This window comes from Synchiropus splendidus, chromosome 17 (assembly GCF_027744825.2).
Source record: "Synchiropus splendidus isolate RoL2022-P1 chromosome 17, RoL_Sspl_1.0, whole genome shotgun sequence".
NCBI classification, from domain to species: domain Eukaryota; kingdom Metazoa; phylum Chordata; class Actinopteri; order Syngnathiformes; family Callionymidae; genus Synchiropus; species Synchiropus splendidus.
In genome coordinates this window covers 17,435,748-17,454,622 of record NC_071350.1, presented here as the reverse complement: position 1 = coordinate 17,454,622, position 18,875 = coordinate 17,435,748, and the positions used below count along the sequence as shown (strand labels likewise).

The following is an 18,875-nucleotide window of genomic DNA, read 5'->3' as shown; positions in this document are numbered from 1 at the left end:
TTTAATCCGCCCATGATAACATAAGCGATTTGACATAAACAAATTAGTAAAAATAAAACTATGTCGGAGGGCTTCATGCTATTTTGCAGTTCACTTTCATTATCACTCGGGGGCGCTCCAGCACACTTATGGATTCTTATTACATAGAATGACTTGACTTCACTCAAAAACAGAGCTGCGTCACTTGGTAATGACGAAGAAACACACAATTAATGAAAGCTATAATGGAGAAAATACAGTATTTATTTACAAAACGTCATGGTAAGAAGGCTTCAATTCCATCGCCTGACTTAAGTTGCGTGCATATTAATAATAAGACATTGCATGCAGGAGGCCTGTAGACTTCTGACGTCATATGCAGATCTGTTGATGGCGAGCTTTGTGTGCTAAATATAAAAAACATCTTCATAACCTTGTTTAAATAATCATTTAATCTGGAAATGAATGAATGTATTTTATAAGAAAACTTTTTACGCCTGTGTATTATTTAAGTCAATCACTGTATAAGTATTATAAAAAGTTTATAATATATTTCTATCATTCTGACATGAACATCACACAAAATAATTAAAAAATATATATATTCATAATATTGCACTCACCCTTTTCACATGCGGTAAAAAATAGTCATATAGAAAGTCATTTTTACAGAATGACATTACAGAAAAGCTCTATTTTTAAATCAAATGAGATTCAAAAATATTCCTGTATTTTCCTGTCACAAACTGAAGTAATTCATAGTCAGACCGATTGTGGGGAAAATTCACCACTATGTCATTTCAGTCAAGTGAAAAAGGTTTGACATTTGTTGATATTTCTAAGCTTTTAAACAGGCTACGACCAAAGAACAAATCTGACTTCTGCTGAACACCATCAGCTGTTCACACCCGACGGTTCGTGTGAAACGCCAGAGGCAGTGAGTCAGTGACTTGGCCTCATACGTGTCCGCCGCAGGACCTGCAGCGCTTGGAAAACAGATTTCAAACGTGCAGCCATTTAACTGGGTGCATATTTGTTGTGCTCTCCAGGGAAGGGCCACTCCGGAGCCTTGTTGTAGTGTCCTGTGAGGAAGATGGAAACAGTGCCGATGATGAAGAGCAGTATAGCGGCCCAGAAGCACACCTTGTCGATCATCTTCCCGATCAGAACCCAGTTCTCAATCTCCTGCAGGACATAAAGTGGAAATGAATGGAGGGCCAAATCGAGGGGTTACAGACCTCACTTACCGAGCCGATGTCGTTCTGTTGTCTCGTGCTCTCTGCGATGAAGTTGCACGCGTCCACACACTGTTTGATCTCTGGAGCAGCTTGAGCTAAACTCTTGTAGAGGTTTGCTGTACTGCTGATGTCCATGTTGTCCACTAGAGGGGGAGAGAAACGCGGTTTTAGTGCATCTTGTATTGAACAAACTGTCAATGTTTTGACGGAGACCTTTCTCATAAAAGCTTAAAGTGTTGTAGTATGGGCCAGGGTGAGTGAGTAGAGGGAGTGCTTTTTCTCACCGATGGATCTCGTGAGTCCATGTCTCTCCCTCTGCTTGTCAAACATCATCTCACTTCGTGGCTGCTTCAGCACGTACTCTTCAGCCCTCTGCATCAACCCAAAAGAGCTCCGCCGCCTCTCTCTCAAGCCGTTCATCTCTGTCGTAACCTCGTTGTCATCAGCCAGAGGGGACATGCCGAGAAAGCGAGGCACCATCTCCAAAAACAGCTGTCGAAGATCCAGCCATGTCATTGGACGTGAAGAAAAATCCCCCACACTCTGTGTACTCACCCGCTTGACTGAGTTGGACATGGTGTGAGTGCTCGGGCTGCGCAGGGAGAAGTTCAGCACCACGATTTGGTTGGTGGCAATGAGAGTGGTCACACACATGACGAAGATGATGTACCTGAGGGAAACGTCTGAGGCGTTAATGCGGTCCAGAGAGCACCGGGAAACACCTGCACTTACTTGCCAATCAGAGGCACAGAAAGTGAGGTCTCTGGAATCTTCTGAGCAATGAGGAAGAGGAAGACAGTCTGAGCCAGCAGGACGGAGATAGACACCGTCAGCTTCTGTCCACCAGCTGTGAACAGAAAGATCCTTTGTCCCAAACAAAAACAACATAGTAGGGATCCCTAGGGAAGACGGCGCGTCAGTGACGTTCATCTTACATTAGGTAAAAAATGCCACCACGGCCATCACCATGCGGTATCTGCTGCATCCATGAAAGACCACACCACGGGGGTCTATCCATTCAGCAGAGAAGAGGCTGATCTCCATCTCTAGCATAACCATCGAGAACCTTTTCATTCACGTGCCTCTGGAGCGCCCCCTCTCTGTAATATACCTTTTATTAAAACTGAACTATTGTGCCCTTGAAATTGTCTTCACTCATTCTCTTACTCAAACAACCTCCATGTTGTAAAACTCAGTGAGGAGCAACAACTGCGCCGGTTGTGGTCCATGGGAAAGGAAATCTGAACTTTCATAAACTGTAACAGAATAACACGGTTTCTGGCTGATAAGGAGGTGAAAGAGAGGACCAGAGACTGCAGCATTAATGACCTTTTAAATCCCTGTCTGAAGAAGGACTGCCACTCAGACACAGATTGTTTGGTCCAAAGAAAAGCCACCCATCACATGTACGACAGGGAGAGGACTCACTATCTACCTTGAGCAGGGAGGAAGTAGGCCAGCACGACCAGGGAGGAGATGAGGGAGCAGGGCAAGATGATGTTGATGATGTAGAACAGAGGTTTCCTCTGGATGATGATGTTGAACACTATCTCCTGGTACTCTAGGTCATCTGGAGAGTACCGTGGGTTGATGACCTTCCTGGCAGGGCGATGGACGATAGCCCACTCGCCGTTCTCTACAAAACAGAAAGCTGGAACCTCAGTGAAAAGCGCATTCCGGGGTGTTTTAAAGTAATTACAGACCATCTGAACCATGTTGGTGAGACTGAAGATTTCAAATTAAAATTGGCATTTTAGGTGCCACAGAACTCTGCAGTCATATGAGACATGATGTTACATAGCAGAGCTCAGAAGTTAAAAAAAAATGGTACAATAATATTTTTCCAAACAAGACATCAGAAATATATTTTGTGAGTCAAACATAAATACTGAGTGAAAAAAATGAGTTAAGTGGAAGTTAAATAAATACTGCAGGAAATGCTGGAAGGAGGAAAGTCATTTTCAATTGGACGGTAAAATTATATTAAAGTTCAAATAGACTCACCTGTGAAAGCTTCAGGATCAATGTCCACCCATTCGATCTTCGTACCTTCGTCTACCGCTAAAATCAGGTCCACCTCATTGGCGCTGTAGGTCTGAGACCTGTGGCCATGGTGACAAACCATAAAATATATAGACAAAAGGGCGTCGAAGTACAGTAGAAAACTGCATCTCAGGATGATGAGTTCCGGGTTTACCTGAAGGCCAGTGTGCAGTTTTGGTAATCAAATGGAAAATAAGTGATCTCGATGGAGCACGTGCTACGATAGATGGCAGGAGGCAGCCAGTACATCTCACCAGTAGACTGAATCAAGACGTTGGCATAGTACGCCACGTCAAATTTCCCATCGATGCTGCAGAGGGACGGAATATTAGACCAAAGCTACAGAGGCAGATGGAACTACTGTCTCACTTGTTTTCAAGGACGATATCAGGGAGCCAGACGGTTTTGCAGGGCACACGGATGATGGTGATGCCGTAATATTGTGTAGTGTTCCAGCTCAGTCTGAAATCTACCCATTGCTGGGTGGAAAAAATGACATCACCATGACAACGGTGTTGCGGAGCGACATAATACTTACAATTTCAATCCAAACATTAGTGGTGAGGGTTTCCTCTTTTTCATTCTGCAGCACAAGAGAAGAGACGATCAGGCGGCGGAATCAAACCGAGACTGAGTGGCAAAAGAGTTCTCACCAGAGAGATGAGGTTGGTCAGTGTCATCTTGATCTGAACCTGGACCTTGTCTTCATGTCTGGTCACCGGGCGGATGTTCTTGTTGTAGTTTTTAAACAAGTCTCTGATCAGCTCCGTCTCCTCATTACACTCAACTATCAACGGAGAACTGGATTTAGTTTTCATTCTGAAATTTACTTCAAAGATGAGCATTTGCTGTTACGCTAAGCACCAGTCACAACTGCCTCTTCGATCAATAGTACAGACAGGAAGTAGACTTCAGTGGCAGAATTGCAGAGCTCAATGATCTGTGGTGGAGGTGCATGAAGAGAAGAGGAAGTTAATCCAGTCAAAGCTTGACAGAATATAAGTCAGTGAGAGGGAGGCAGAGAGGCTGGGAGTCCAGGAAACGGTTCAGGATCAATCTCAGAACGTGATGGATAGAGAGGAAGGGAGGTGGCGAAGAGAGTGCAGGCAGGGTGGAATGGGTGGAGTCAAAGAGACTGATGTCATTGGGAGTGACTAGAAAGAACATGATCCAAAATGACTTGCAAATCAGAGGAACTTGTGGAGATCTGGAGATGGTCTGGACAGCTGGAGGTGAGAGACAGTGTTGGACTAAGAAGGCGATCAACGAGGTTCAAGGATAATAAAGAAATGAGGAGGCCAAGCTGGCAGTATGCAATGAACACGCCAGATCTACATAATGCTGACTCAGCGCTTTTTGACAAATCCTAAATCGGGCCGAGGCCTGCAGTGTACTGGCAACTTTAATTAATTAAAACAACTTCGGAAGCCCCGTGAAAGGCCGGACAGAGAGAACTGGACGAATCAGCTACATTTGTGATCAATATGGTCTAACTGCAGAGAGAAGTAAAGTTGCATCGAAATGAGGTGGAGGTTGCAGCAGCAAGAACAGGTTGTTTCCTGGCGTCCAACAAGTCGGACAGAGATTCGTGTAACTGACAGGGTAATCCTTTTTCGAGATGCCAAGCAAGTTCAAGGCCACTGGTCCCCAACAGGCCACAATGGAATCACAGTTGAACCTCTCCTGACTTTATTGGAATTTCTTTTAATCCATCCTATGATGCTTCAAGGATTCAACCACAAAGCTGCTGTTGACACAACAAAATCCTTAAACTGCCATTACGGAAATGTCAGCAAACAAGGTCTGTTGTCTCTCATGGCTTTTCAAAGTTGGGACAACATGTCAAAGCTAACTGCAAGTCAGTTCCCAGAGTCTGCACAATGAGTACTGTAACTGTTGGGATCAGCATTGCACCTCTGTTCCAGCAATATCACAGCAGAGTATCTCCATCTCAGGTGTCTCGTCAGCACCAGCACCAACCTGCTGTGACAGCAGGCTTCCGAGCCCCACTCCTTTATCAGCCCAGTGTCACAGTGAATGTGTGGAGGCAGCTAGACGGCTGAACATTCCCGCTCCTTATCATCAAAAGACATTGCACTGACATCGTGTCTCTTCAAACTGAATTCACAGTTCGTGTTGAATTTCAACAAAACGACCAAGAAAGAGAGGAAGAAAGGTGATTTCCAACCCTGTGCTGCAGCGCTGCCAGCCTTCACTCAGTGTCATGTTACACAGTAGTTGAGAAACTTGATGCGTTTCAGCCCCTTGCAGGTCCTCAACCATGATCATCAATATCAGTTGTGTAGCTACAAAGCTTGGCATTGCCGAGATGGCAAAAAGACTGTGCTTTACAAAATAAACAACAGTTTTCTCCAAATACGATAGTCCCCGCAGCTAAATCTGTGGCCAATTTTCTCTTCAACATTTCAATTCATCAAAACATTAGATGAAGTATGTAAGTTTATAGCGCTTTTTTAGGTGAGTCAGTGATATAAGTTTCCAGACAGGAAGTTTATTGTACTCATGACACACAATGATTCGATCCTATCTGGTTAGGATGTTACCAGGTTTAACTTTAACGGCAGTGCAATGCACCACCGACACAACCAAACTTTACTTAAAAAAATCAGGTGATTTAATGACTTTCTCACAAGAAAATATGAAATAAAAGCAATTCATCTACATGCTTTGACAACCTGTGAAAATAAACAAAAATAGTCAACCAATTACAGCATAGAATAAAAAAATAATTGTTGTTATCACACTATTTCAAAAGTAGCTAAAGATTATAAGGACTGTACACTGATTCGTTTTGGTGTATTCCTCCACTGGAATATGACAACACAACTTCACGTACCCTCGCCATATGTTCGTCCATATGTTCCTATCAGTCTAAAAATCGCTGAGAGGGGTGTTAATCATTATCATAAATCAAGTGGCTGGTCTCAAAGGTCCGAAAGCAGTACTCACACCAAACCTCCTCACCGGCATCGCTAGTGAAAGATTCACTTCGACACAAGAGCTCAAAACACTCTGGACGTCATGTCCATTATAGGAATGAAAGTTACCAAAGCAAGTTTCATTCAATACAAGACCATCACCGAGCTTCATCCATAAGTGACCTTGGTAGATCAACACCTTCAGATTGGACACAGACAGCAGTTGTGATGGGTCGATCACCGTCTAAAGCTGTGTAATCATGGCCAACATCAACTGCTCAGACTTCTCTCTACAGTTTTGAATACAACATAACTTAAAATCACACTAAACACCACCAGCTGGCTCGATAGAAACCATTAGCCGTGTCCTGCAACAGGAATAATAAGATGTTCACCTCGGTTGACCACATTCTTTCATCAACAAAACACTCAGGACTATTATCAAGTTCTATTTGTGGGGCAATTTCAAGCAAAGGATGTCGCTCACGCTTTGTTAATTACGCCGGTATAGCAGACCTATGTATAGAACATCAGACTCCCTCACTTAAGCTTCGGCACTGAGACTGTAATCTTTCCTCAGGACGAGGAAAACCAAGTTCACCTCCGATGATGTCACCTCTTCAGCTTCTGTTGCTACCTACAGCGGGAGCAGTGTTCTATATAGGCTACAGCTGCTGGGGTGAATGTATGGCGGCGTAATGGCTGACAACAGCTCCAAGTCAAGTTCACCTCAGCTATTTCACCTGACTGACGGTGTCAATTTCACTAGTGAATGCAACGTTGCCCCTCTCTGTCAGTACATGGATACATAAAAACTCTGAAAATGTTTTTGCTCCATCCAGGTTACAGATGAGCCATGTGTGTATCAAGAGAAGCCTTATGCACTGCAGTGCTGCTTGTGACAATGGGTTGACAAACTAGGTGTCTGAGGTCAGGGTGCCAAACAGGAAGTGGTATCGCTAAATTCCGAACAAACAGCAGCGCGAGTCCCTTCACAGTCATTACACCAGGAAGTGGGTCAAAGGCAACATTTATGAATGACTCTGCACGACTTGGAGATGGTACCAAGTGGACACCTGTCGCTCAGATTGTGCAATAGAAGCACAGTCAGTGAAGATCAGGAGCAGGATCCAGATCTGTGACTTGGTGACCTGGCCTGGGAAGAGAGTGATGGCTTCTGTGGTGTTGATGTGTCAAGATGGAGCGGTCATGAACAGCTGTCAAGCTCAAGATCAACCAGGAACTTTCTCAGGCCCCGTCCACACAGTGACAAGTTCTGTTCACAAGTTCTGTCGTATCGGACTTTCCAAACCAATACCGTGTTTTCTGTCGCTGGAACTGCAACTTTTCGAAACCAGGTCCCAGAGTGGATGGGTTTTTTTGTGTGTGGGAACAAGGCTCTACTGGCTGGTGTGTTAATGTAAACAAACACAGTTTGTGTGTGTAAGGAACATCTTCATTCATCCACATTTCTGATATTAACCGGGCCACAAAGTCTACAAAGCTCAGAGCTGTCTTCTACTGCGACTAACTGTCTCATATTCTTGACAAATCCATCAAATGGCATTAAAACGAGTGTGCATTCATGTAAAAATCCTTGTAAGTGATTGTAAAACCGTGACAAGGAATGCAGGTAGACACTTAGGGTTCACCTGTGATGTCACTTACAAGTTCAAAACAACTTCAATGCCACCATAACCATAGCAGACATTTTAAAAGCTAAAGCATGGTAACAAAATAAAACTTACCTTCAATGATTTGACTTCCTACAACAGTTAAAATCCCAATGAGTGTCCAAACGCTGGACACTGCCATCCTGCTTCAGAGCAGCCTGTGGGGCAACAACCAGATTTCAAAAATGTGAACAGAGACAGCGCAAAGGACAGAGAGGAAAAGTAAAGGCTGAGAGGAAGAGCCCTAAATCCCTCTCCAATGAACCCTAAACGTGTCGCCCGGCCCGGCTGTCGCGCTCCGTGGCTCAGATTTCACAGCAGCTGTGGCGCTCTAAACCAGGATGTCAAGTTGCACTCCAGTCACCCGCAATAATCATCATCGTGATCGTTAAACGCCGATTCTTTGCTGATGCCAGTTTGGACAATCGACAGCTCGAAGATCTGACTAAATGAGGCCGGCACTTCATGTGTCTGTTCTGAAGAGAGCAAGTATGTGCTTTGAAATGTTTCAGCAAATTAAGTGGAAATAAGGTGGAAGAGCAACATTATCTGATCAACAAAAAAAGACGAGAATGCACCTCTGTAGCACATTCTGAAAGTCAAACACTTCTGTGTGGACATTTTATCTCTGCAGTGTTGGCCAAAACAGATTAAAAAAAAAAACTCAAGTAAGCAAGAAACTCAAGACCGCAAGAAAATATTTGTGCCGCTGCGGCACCAACACTATTCTTCCCATGACCTGACTGCACAGGGGGATGAACTTGGAATTGGACTCAGGATGTTTTGCTTGAGGAAACAACTCCACACTTCATCCCCACTTGTTCACAGACATTTGCCTGACAGCCTAATGGCTTTTTGAAAGAATGGAACATGGAAGAGAACTTGGCCCGACATGGCAAATGCATAACAAGTGGTGCAACTGTAGGAGAGGTGAAGGTGCCATTACCGTTACCGACCTGACAGCAGATAAGCATTATAAAATGAATCATCAATGGAAAACGAAAGCACAAATCTGTGTGTAAATCAAAGATAAAAACAGAGTAACATAAACCCGCGTGGTGCTGAGGTGAACAGGTGACGGACTGAGCAGCTATGTGTCTGTAGTATTAATACACACAGGAGAGCCTTCACATGCAGGGCTCCACTAGCCAGAGAGTGTCTGCTGCAGGGGTGAGAAGGCCACTGCCAAACTCTGGATCCAGTGACTTGGATCCACATGAAAACAAGTCACCCATCTCTTTCAAGATTCAAAAAAAGGGATCCTATGAGCATGAAACGCCTCACGGTTGCTTCCTCCCCAATAAATCCAGACACTGAACTGGCTATTATAATTAGCTCTGTGAGTAACATAAGCAGTGTCACTTTCCAGTGACAAGGGCAACGCTCGGATTTTTGGAATGCGCCATGTGAGTTGCTCAGAATGTGATGTACTTCTAAATATACGGCTGTGGAAGTGGAGATGAGCTCCTTCAAGGTAACAGGAGCCTCCTCAAGGTGGGCGGGTTGCATGGGTCAACCCTGGCAGGTGGCAGTAAATCACCCGAGCTGGAAGACGGGTGTCTCTGGGTTGCCTCTGCGACTAGTGAGCACAGTAGGAAAGCAAGAGGAGAAAGTGAAAGTTAACCTGGCTAAGTACAGAACTAATTAGTGGATTTAATTAGTGTTTTGTTAGTGTGACAAATGTGTCACCAATGAGAGACAATGTGGTGTAACACTAGATCATTAACAAAGCACGTTGACAAAAACTGTCACATCATAACACCGGCAAAAGAATGTTCATCTTATTGGGCTTCAGCAGAGACTTTTCGTTCTCGCTCACCATCTTACACAGCCACAATTTAAAACTGACAGAACACAGATTCTGGTGAGATACCGGAGTTTCTGTATTATATTACTTAAGATGGTCATACCAAACAAAAACTAGGCATCCCACAATGCACAGTGATCTTCTGACATCTAGGTGGCAGTATTTCTGCTTCAGTAACTACAACACAAGCAAAGTGAGATTTCTCTCTCTCTCACCTTGGAGATCCAGGAGAGACTCAAAGGAGAGCAAACAATTTTCCACTTAAAGAGCACCTCTACACCCCAACAGAGGGCAATACTGACTGCTGCCGCTGAGACTCAAGCTCAGACAAGTGGAGGGAAAGTGATGGAAGATAGGAATGTGAATTTGTTATTCAAAGAAAAAAAAAACAACGCTATTAGATGCGTCTGTGATGAGAAACAAATTGGTATTTTCACATTTAGCCTTCATGAAAACAACAATGGATTTCTGTATGGTTACTTAAAATTGCATGAACAGCTGGATCAATAAACACTTATTCTAAACGCGACTTGAAATTGAGTTGGACTACCTGCCTTCCAACACATGGCGACTTCTCGCCAAAGGTTGATGGATTCATTAGAAGGGAGCGGAATAATTGCTCTCGCAAAAACGGCCCAGGAGCCCGTCATAATCACGGTACTTAAACTAAATGACATGCAGCTTCCACAGAAGCTATTCAGCAATACCAATCAAGAGATTACTGCTGAAGGAGGTGTGTCACTACGTAGACGAAGGGAGATAATGATCCCCTGGAGTCTGGATCAAATCCAGTCTTTGCCATCATTACCTAAAATAAGTTCACGTCAGCTGCCGCTCATAACATTCTGCGGTTCTGGTAAGTGGATCTGTTTAGAATGTTGAATGATTCCTCTTAGTCAGCAGTTCAACGACTCTCTCCACATGAAGCAATATGAAGCTATTGTAAAATAATACTAGACTAATGTGGTGAAAGGTAGGGGTGAGTCACCGTATCACAGTTTAGGGTCAAAGGTGACAGCAGCGTGAGATGCTGGATGACAAAGCGCACAGTCTGAATGAGAGGCATTTATCCACAGGTGGGCGGAATATCAGGTGATGGGAGTGGAATATTTGTCCAGGAGGAAATGAAAGCCGAAACTCAAACAACAAGACTCAGATAACAATAAAGCTACGTGGAATTTTCCGAGCGAATGCTACCAAAGTCACGATATGCTCGAGTTTGAGCTGGGTGTTTTTAATGTACTTGTTTTCTTGGTGCAGTCTCAATGGAGAGTGGATTCAATTGCTGTCTGTCAGGTCTGGGACCCTCAGTTCTACCTGCAACCACTCTGCCAAGTCTGGGACTACGGATCATATGAGGGGTCAGCAGCTCTCCATCGACCTCAAATCAGCTTAAAGAATGGATGGTCTTTCGCCTTTAATCCCTATTGAACACAGGGAGTTTAAGTGCTCCTGACATGGCATGTTTCATTGGATTTCTAATTTTCTCATTAGACTGTAAATAAAAATCTGTAACAGTAGGATGTGACATCATCACTGGGCGACAGCCCTTCAAACCAGCAACAGCATGAAACCAAAGTTCACACACATATGTGGTACTGGGCTGTGGAAATTGAGGCTCTTTTTCTGTGCATGCTAGCTTCAGTGGAATGTCCACTAGTCTCTTTGAAAACAAATATTTGGGCTTCCACTTTATAAAGCGGCAGTTTAAAAGTGTTTTGATCTCCACAGACCGCGACTCTCATGCTGCTAGAGTATCTACCCACCAGACCCCATGAACCTTCACACACAAACTAATGGAGTCGGAATTCTTGCCTATGACAGGTCCTACACAGCTGTGGATTCCTTCAAGATCCACGAACCGTCTGCTTCCAATTACAACCAAACTGGATTGTAAGCGCAACATTTCCTGTCTCCTCCAGCTGTGCACTGGAAAGGTCACATATCTTTACAGGGTTCTAGCGTCTCAGGCCACGAGCTAAGTGCTTCACTGATTGGACACAATGAGAGCCCCATGACTGGGCCCTCCCAGTCAACTCATGAATGCCTCTTTTTTTCACTCCTTTTCGCGCTCCTCCACTCAAACGCTCCATTGTTGACTCCTTACTCTTCACACATGGTTGGACTAGAGTGTGTGGATCCCAACAACCACTGTTTTCCATGATTACTACTATCAGCAGTGATAAGGTCACAACGTCATGACTCTTATCTGCAAGTTTTCACTTCAAAATGTTCCTTTTATCTGGTCTCAGATTTGCAAGAGCGGCGTGTGCTCTGTCACCAAAGATTGCTAGACTTTGTCATTGATATCTATGTCATCACATCACATGATCTATCCATGCATTTCATCGGGGCAGCAGCCGAAGTACAGAGGCTCAGACCTCCCTATCCCCAGAGAACCCAGCATTTTTATAGGCCACCTCAAGAGACATAATCGCTTCATTGTGACCTGGGTCTGCCCTGGAACATCCTCCTAACTGGACACACCTCACTAGATGAGATATGCCGAGTCCCTCCCGAGTGGCCCAGCTCCCATCTATCACAGAGACAATTCCTCAGACAAACCGCAGCACTATATTGAAGTTAAACAAACATAAAGACAATGTGAAAAATGGCTTTCACAGTTTGAATATTACATATTGCGCGTCCTAAGAGCAACCCCAGAGAAATAGCCCCATTTCCCTTTGTCGTTCAGCAGCTGAATCAATACAGAGGTTTTATGTTGTCATGACTTCAACGCATTAATAAAATACAAGTCTGTTTGGTTTTACTTTGAAAGGGCTGTTTGTTTCCTGTTACTCTCTCAAGCCACTGGAGATTTTAAAGCGGCGTCAGCACAGTTGTGATGTATGGCAGTGGTCTTAATGATGTGTGTGAATGAGCGGGAGTAGAGTGGTGGGGGCAAAGGAGGGAGAGGCAGAGGGAGAGAGAGGAAAAGAGGGAGGGCGTTGGTGGGAGGAGAAGCAGCCAGCGTTTTGTTGCGCTGACCAGGACGATAGCTTATATATGGAGGATGAAACTGTGGACAAGGGTTACTGGCGGACAGGCTCTCCACTATCAGCTAGCGGCTGCGCCCAGCTGATCTCTGGACTCTGGGATTGAGCAACGCAGCCAGAAACCGGCAGCCTCAAATCATTCACACACAAAGAGAAGACAGCGGAGAGCCACGGATGAGAGGGACGCTGGAGAAGCCTGCGCTGAAAAGCAGCCAGAAAGTTAAACATTGATAAAAAGCTCTTCCAGGCGAAACCGGTGAACTTTTCATTCCAAAGGGATTATTCAGGAGAAAGATTTAAGCATGGAAGAGGGGGTGGTCAGAAGCAGGGGTCTCTCTCAGCGTAATCATGGTGACAGCCAGTGCAAGGGACAAGGACTCATGTGAGACACAGAGGAATTAAAAAGCCTAAACACTGGCAGAGGTAACAGAAGGAGGGCCGGCGCCGGAGAAACTGGACTTCAGCATGGGCGTGAAGAGCAAAGCGGCCGCAGCTATCGTAGTCCTGCTGCTGTTCCTCGGCTCCCTCTGGCTGCGTGAGTATTTCTGTGAGCATGTCTGGTGCCTTTACTATCTATACAACGTCTCCCTTGTGTGGAATGCATATGCTCAGGATCATGAAAGTGTCACATGGAGCGCCGGTTTCCAATCGTCTGTCTTCTGAATGAAAGAGCCGCAGCCTTGATCCAGCACAGATCACTTTAGTGCCATCTACAGTCGACTAAAAATCCGATTCAGGTGATAAGTTTTAGTGCAAAACGGTCTGTCTCTTTCAATAGTCTCCACACCTTCACCGGCGTCAGACTCCGGGATCCCCACATGATCTGAGCAGCGGTGTAACAATCGCTGCAGAAGAAACTGAAAGCACCTTAAAGGCTCATTTCTTAGACTTCATTGGTCACACAATTTGATTTGCAAGGTTACCCATATTAAGAAATGTTGTTGTTGACCTCCTCCAAGTACAATCGGGTACAAACACATTTACAGAAATGACCATATTTACCATATAACACTGTAGTTTCATCAGTCATCTTCAAGAGAGTTGAATCCGAAATTGTTCCTGTGAAAATGAGATGGACAAACAAATGTTTCTGATTTTTCTTCATAAAAATAACTTTGGAGTGCAGACACCTATAGAATTCCACGACTGGAATCAGTAGCTCTACTCCGCAGATCAAGCAGATGGCAGTGTAGCTCATGACACCAATGAAGGACACATTTATCAAAGACCTACAGAGAAATAGCAGCAGCTCAAATTCATCATTATGAGACTGTTTAAATAGATATATTTTTGCTTTTGTATTTTGCTTTTTAACACTGCTGACATTAATTCGTCACGTTTGTCACATTGAAATAGATTTTTTAACGTTTTGAAACAAAAATAATAATAAAATAAATACATTTCTCAATTTATTTAAATACATTTCTCACTTTTGAAATCATGATTGGACAGTCTTTACGACTTTGAAAACACTTCAAAAGGCCATTATTAATACAAGTCACAAGATGACAATGGATGACAGTTCCTTGCTTAATATTTGTTCAGATATTCTTCGTATAATAACACGTACAATCGAAACACGGCAATGATATCATTTTCAACAGGCCGGTTTCTTAAGCTAACAGCTAAGCTAATCGCTTAACCAAGTCCAGACACAGAATATTGACCTCAGAAATAAACGCAGTACTTACGTATATTAGCACATCTGTTGCCACAAACAATTCATACGAATGATGAAGCTTGTGTGCATCAGGTGAAAATGTTCACGTTTGGATGTATTTTCCGAATTTTTGACAAGTTTGTGAAACCGGAAATGCCCTATAAAATTAAATAGACGTGTTGTTAAGTACTTCCTCTTCGCGTTATTTCCCCGTTATGTACGTTTTTTTTACTTGTATCTGGGTGTACACATATTTAAATGTTTGAAATGTAGCTGTGTGACTATTCTGATCACCACTGAGGTCACTCCGGAATTCTGAAAGTAAAAGAGGTATTTAGTGGTTTGGAGACTGCAGTTTCCTGCACGTGATCCCATTTTGCTCTCGTAAGATGCATCCTGCTTTTAAAATTTCAATTTATATTACACATTCATATCACTAACTGATGTCAAATTTAAATGCAAAACAATATACATTGATAAAACAAATGTTATTATTTTTAATAGCAGTTTAAAATTCTTGTCTTGAAACATGTGATTTCATTCTCCATATTTATTTTTAAATACATCCTGTTCTACATTTATTAATGTATCTTTGAACTCCACTATTTTGACCATAGTTTGTCAGAACCACTGTTTGTCCTAATATTCAAACATTCACAATTAAAAGCATCTTGTGTGACCATATTCCTTGAAGGATACGAGCAGTAACAATCACCAGACCTTCATTCCACCCCACATAAAAAAAGGGTTTTGAGACTCTCTTTTAATTTATAATTGGGTAACAAGGTCACGTGACTCCTCACATGTCACTATCAGCTCAAGGGAATGATAAAGTGCCACGATGTTATTTCTGCCAGTCACTAAACGCCACAGCGTGCGATGTGGGCACTGAGTCACTGATCTTTGGTCGAACATTTTGTGTCAGCAGGAAGCAAATGTCAGCATGATACGGTCGTGTGGTCACAAAAGTGTGGTGTTTGCTTATTCTCTGTCCAGAACCTGAATGAATCATTTAATTACACAACTCATCTGTCAGCTGAGATCAAATCATGTTCATGTGACTATTTGTTCTGAACAAAGTGAGGCCTGTGGGCCAAATGAGGCCCTGCTTGTAGGGAAGTGCCATAAACTACTGTCTGTTTTACACAACACAACATGAGTATTGTTATGGCGAGAGATGAACTTTAAGACATGATTCCCACAACAAGGGCAAACGTGTCAGTGGCCATCTGTGCGCGCCACACAAGCAGCGTCTGATGCTTTTCCATGCCATCAGTCCTGGATGCTGAGGTGGACTTGCATGTTCTCTGTGTTCCAGAAGGGGGGCTGGACTACCACTGGGACTCCTGCATCAAAGGATACAATCAAATAAACAAGGTAGGATTCAAATCCAGCACGTTGCTGATCCGAAAGACAGTAAGGAATATTAAATCACATTCCCTTTGTGCTTCCCTGTGGCCTCCCCCCACCCTCACCCACGCCCCACCCCCCCTGCTGCTACAGCTCCACCAGCTGTCCAACAGCAGTGCCGATGGATCCGAGGGCCCTCACATCTTGGAGACGTGCCCGGGTCAGAACTTCCAGGTGTCCTTGCTTCTGTCCCACATGCTGGCGGCGCCGGCCTACAGCTCGGACGTGCTGATGCAGCCGTATCTGGCCAGCTGGGACGAACTGGTCAAGTAGGTTCACCCTCTGGGTAGAATCACTGTCTCCAACATCAATTATTGATCGCCCTCGGGGTCGGCCGATAATGGATGAAAGAGTCTGATTTGTTTATCTTTCATTCAGGAAACAGAAAAGTAGTTCATTTAGTTTGTCACTTCAGAGCCGAAATCCTAATGAAATGCTGTGTTCAAGTTCAACAGGGGATTGAATTAAGCTCTATTTTCCCAGGAAGTTCATGAGTAATGAACATGGATTCACAGCCACACAGTGTGACCTGGATTTAACCACACAAGCCGTGAAAGTGCTGAGCGTGCGGTCTCAATAGATTGGCCAATAAAAAAAATACTTCCACATAAATACTAATGTATTTTGATTAGTGACACACATGCATCCAAGTAACACAAGCCCCTTGTTCATGTACTTAAGTCCTGTTATTTAGTTTTTGTTCCTTAACCTAAGAAAAACCAAACTTTTCCACTACATATGTTGGCAATTATCTGTACTTTTGGTCCATGACATTTATCCTTACCACTCCATTTGGTTCATGCTTTTATTGTGACAAATCCTTTGAGGATGTTTTACTTCCTTCTGTCAGTCAACAGCTGGTAAACAGGGGCAGTTTTGCTTTTGCCAGAATTTATTTTTGTTTTCTATTTTTTTTTCACTTTTGCTGGGTTGTGTTTTCTTTACTTTGTAGAATAATATAGTGACGTATCGATGTGTTCACAGGTTCATGGACGCTCTGGGGCCCATGGTGGGAATGATCTCAAAGGAGATTGTCACCAAGACGTCAATAATTCGTCAACTCGCCCTCGCAGCAGAGGACAACCCCGAAGCTGAAGTGAGTCCAGATGTGCAGAACATCCAAACTAAAGACTCCTTGAAGGAACCCCAGTTCTCCGGTGACTACCACTCTGTGCGCTCCATGATTTCGGCGGAGCTCAACCAAGGCCTTGTGCACTTCCATCAGCAAACCGACTCCGGATGTCGAACCATTTTGCGTTTACACCGAGCTCTGCTTTGGCTGAAGCTTTTCCTGGCAAAGCTGGCAGAGACCCCTCTGAATGGGCGGCTTAGGAGCCCATCCGACCTCTGCCGTGAGGCGTACCAGGGCACCCTGGCCCAACACCACAGCTGGCTCGTGCGCAGGGCCGCCGAGCTGGCCTTCACCATGATGCCAGAGCGCGGCTTCTTCTTCAGGCTGGTGTGTGCCCAGAATCAGGAGGAGCTGAGCAACATGCTGAGCAAAGTGGTTTTGGCCACTACAGAGGTGTATGACCGAATGCAGGTGGCTCTGGAGGAGAACGGCATGCTGGACTTGCCTTAGCAGCCTATTACAGTGCACTTACAGCAGGCACAGTTGAGCCATGCTGCCCCCAAAGTTGAGTTCTCCGTTGACACATGATCACACTAGCCAGGGTCGCAGGGCACCAGGGAGAGGAATATCGTGGGTTCACGGATCAGTCTGATTTCCTCTCGGAAAGACAGACTGTACTCATCACACTGATCTCAGATCTGACTTAACCTCCTGACGAATATTTATTATTAAACCAGAGGATCCTGGGATAAACACAGCAAGAGATTTGACTTTTGACTGACTATTTATTTCAGCGGAAATGCAGATTTATATTCATATTGTTGACACTGTCAACCACTTCCAGTTGCATCATTCTCTGAGACCCAAAAGACCACCTACATTTAATGGCTCAACTGTGGCTGACCTCGTGGGACGCACATGTGCAAGTGCCCCCTCAGACGGGACTGATGACTGTATTGCTATTTAACCTTGTTATCTTTGTACGATCCAGTGAGAACCATCTAGCCTTAAAAGTTCTTCAGTAAATAGGGGACCCTTACGTACTAACCAAAGGGCTAAATCAGTTCAAACTGAAGGTCTGTGCGTGTCAGTATTAAATGAAATGATGTCCTTACATTTCCTGACCAGAAGGCAGCTGATGGTTTAAAAAATGCTGCATTATTTTAACTTTTTTTTTTTTTTATTTCAAGTTCTAGTTCCAGTTTAATGCCATTTTTTTTCTCCGAAATGAGCGCGATTGTTGAGATTCAGTTCTCTACCTCAAAACTGGTGGTCTTAATCATTTGTACGGCGGAAATCTGGGACCAGTTTGTGGATGATGCCAAATAATTATGACCAGAATCCTGTATGGTGCTTGCGATGACTATGATGCAAGTGCGGAGAGTAAATCTGTCAGTGTTGACTTGTGGAGTTTTTGTACCATGTGGGGGAACCTGAATAAAATGATTATTTCTTTACAGGTTTTTATAACCCTTGAGTCATGACTCTCTTTGAGTTTGTGTACAGCAAGACTGATATTTATCTTGATTTAAGATTGAAGGCAAGATTAGTGGAAAGTTTCATGGACACAGCTAAGAAACAATGCATAAACATGCGGTTTGAAATCATCATATATTGTCCATAAATAAGTGTACAATAAGTTCGAAGTAAATCAAATTCAGAGCCGCGTTGCACAGAGCGATACCGGAAGTCCTTGTAACGTCACTGGAAGTAGCTCCTGTTGGCGCAGTATCAGAATGCAGGTAAGATAGATAAAGCTCTTTAGCTTCAGTATCAGAGGAGAAATGATGGGTTTTCAGACCAACTCCAAATGCCCACGGTTTTCCAACGTACAAAAACGGATCCAACTCATCAAAAATAGCGCAGTGTAGCTTTCAAAAACGTCGGTGAGGAGGTGTCTATCGATACTCGGTAACAGGCTGAATAAGTCCCACTGACACTGCCGCCGACCCTTCTTGAGAGAGTTCATGAATCCATGAACCTGCTCTTCTTCCTCAAAAACTGTCGATGGACCCCTCAATTATTCGCTGATATTTCCACCGCTTCAGTGCACTGCGC

General features: G+C 43.9%; 2 protein-coding genes across 3 annotated transcripts; one reads left to right on the top strand and one right to left on the bottom strand.

Moving 5' to 3' along the window:
• Positions 1-271: 271 nt before the first annotated feature.
• Positions 272-15,073, bottom strand: chrne (cholinergic receptor, nicotinic, epsilon). 2 transcript variants are annotated; one of them, XM_053847917.1, is made up of 14 exons: positions 14,367-14,455; positions 13,678-13,734; positions 7,948-8,030; positions 3,914-4,047; positions 3,799-3,843; positions 3,630-3,739; positions 3,415-3,570; positions 3,222-3,319; positions 2,653-2,853; positions 1,950-2,064; positions 1,773-1,887; positions 1,502-1,709; positions 1,227-1,360; positions 272-1,164 (listed from the first exon to the last, which is right to left on the bottom strand). In XM_053847917.1, the coding sequence occupies exons 3-14, from the start codon at positions 8,012-8,014 to the stop codon at positions 997-999; spliced, it is 1,551 nt and encodes a 516-aa protein (XP_053703892.1). In that variant the 5' UTR covers positions 8,015-8,030; positions 13,678-13,734; positions 14,367-14,455; the 3' UTR covers positions 272-996. The 2 variants fall into 2 exon arrangements, with proteins under 2 accessions (XP_053703892.1, XP_053703893.1); XM_053847918.1 differs by lacking the exon at positions 7,948-8,030 and having other exon boundaries at positions 14,367-15,073.
• On the top strand, positions 12,700-18,290 carry gltpd2b (glycolipid transfer protein domain containing 2b). The gene is made up of 4 exons (XM_053847919.1): positions 12,700-13,210; positions 15,654-15,712; positions 15,839-16,014; positions 16,730-18,290. The coding sequence occupies exons 1-4, from the start codon at positions 13,141-13,143 to the stop codon at positions 17,325-17,327; spliced, it is 903 nt and encodes a 300-aa protein (XP_053703894.1). The 5' UTR covers positions 12,700-13,140; the 3' UTR covers positions 17,328-18,290.
• The last annotated feature ends 585 nt before the right edge of the window (positions 18,291-18,875 follow it).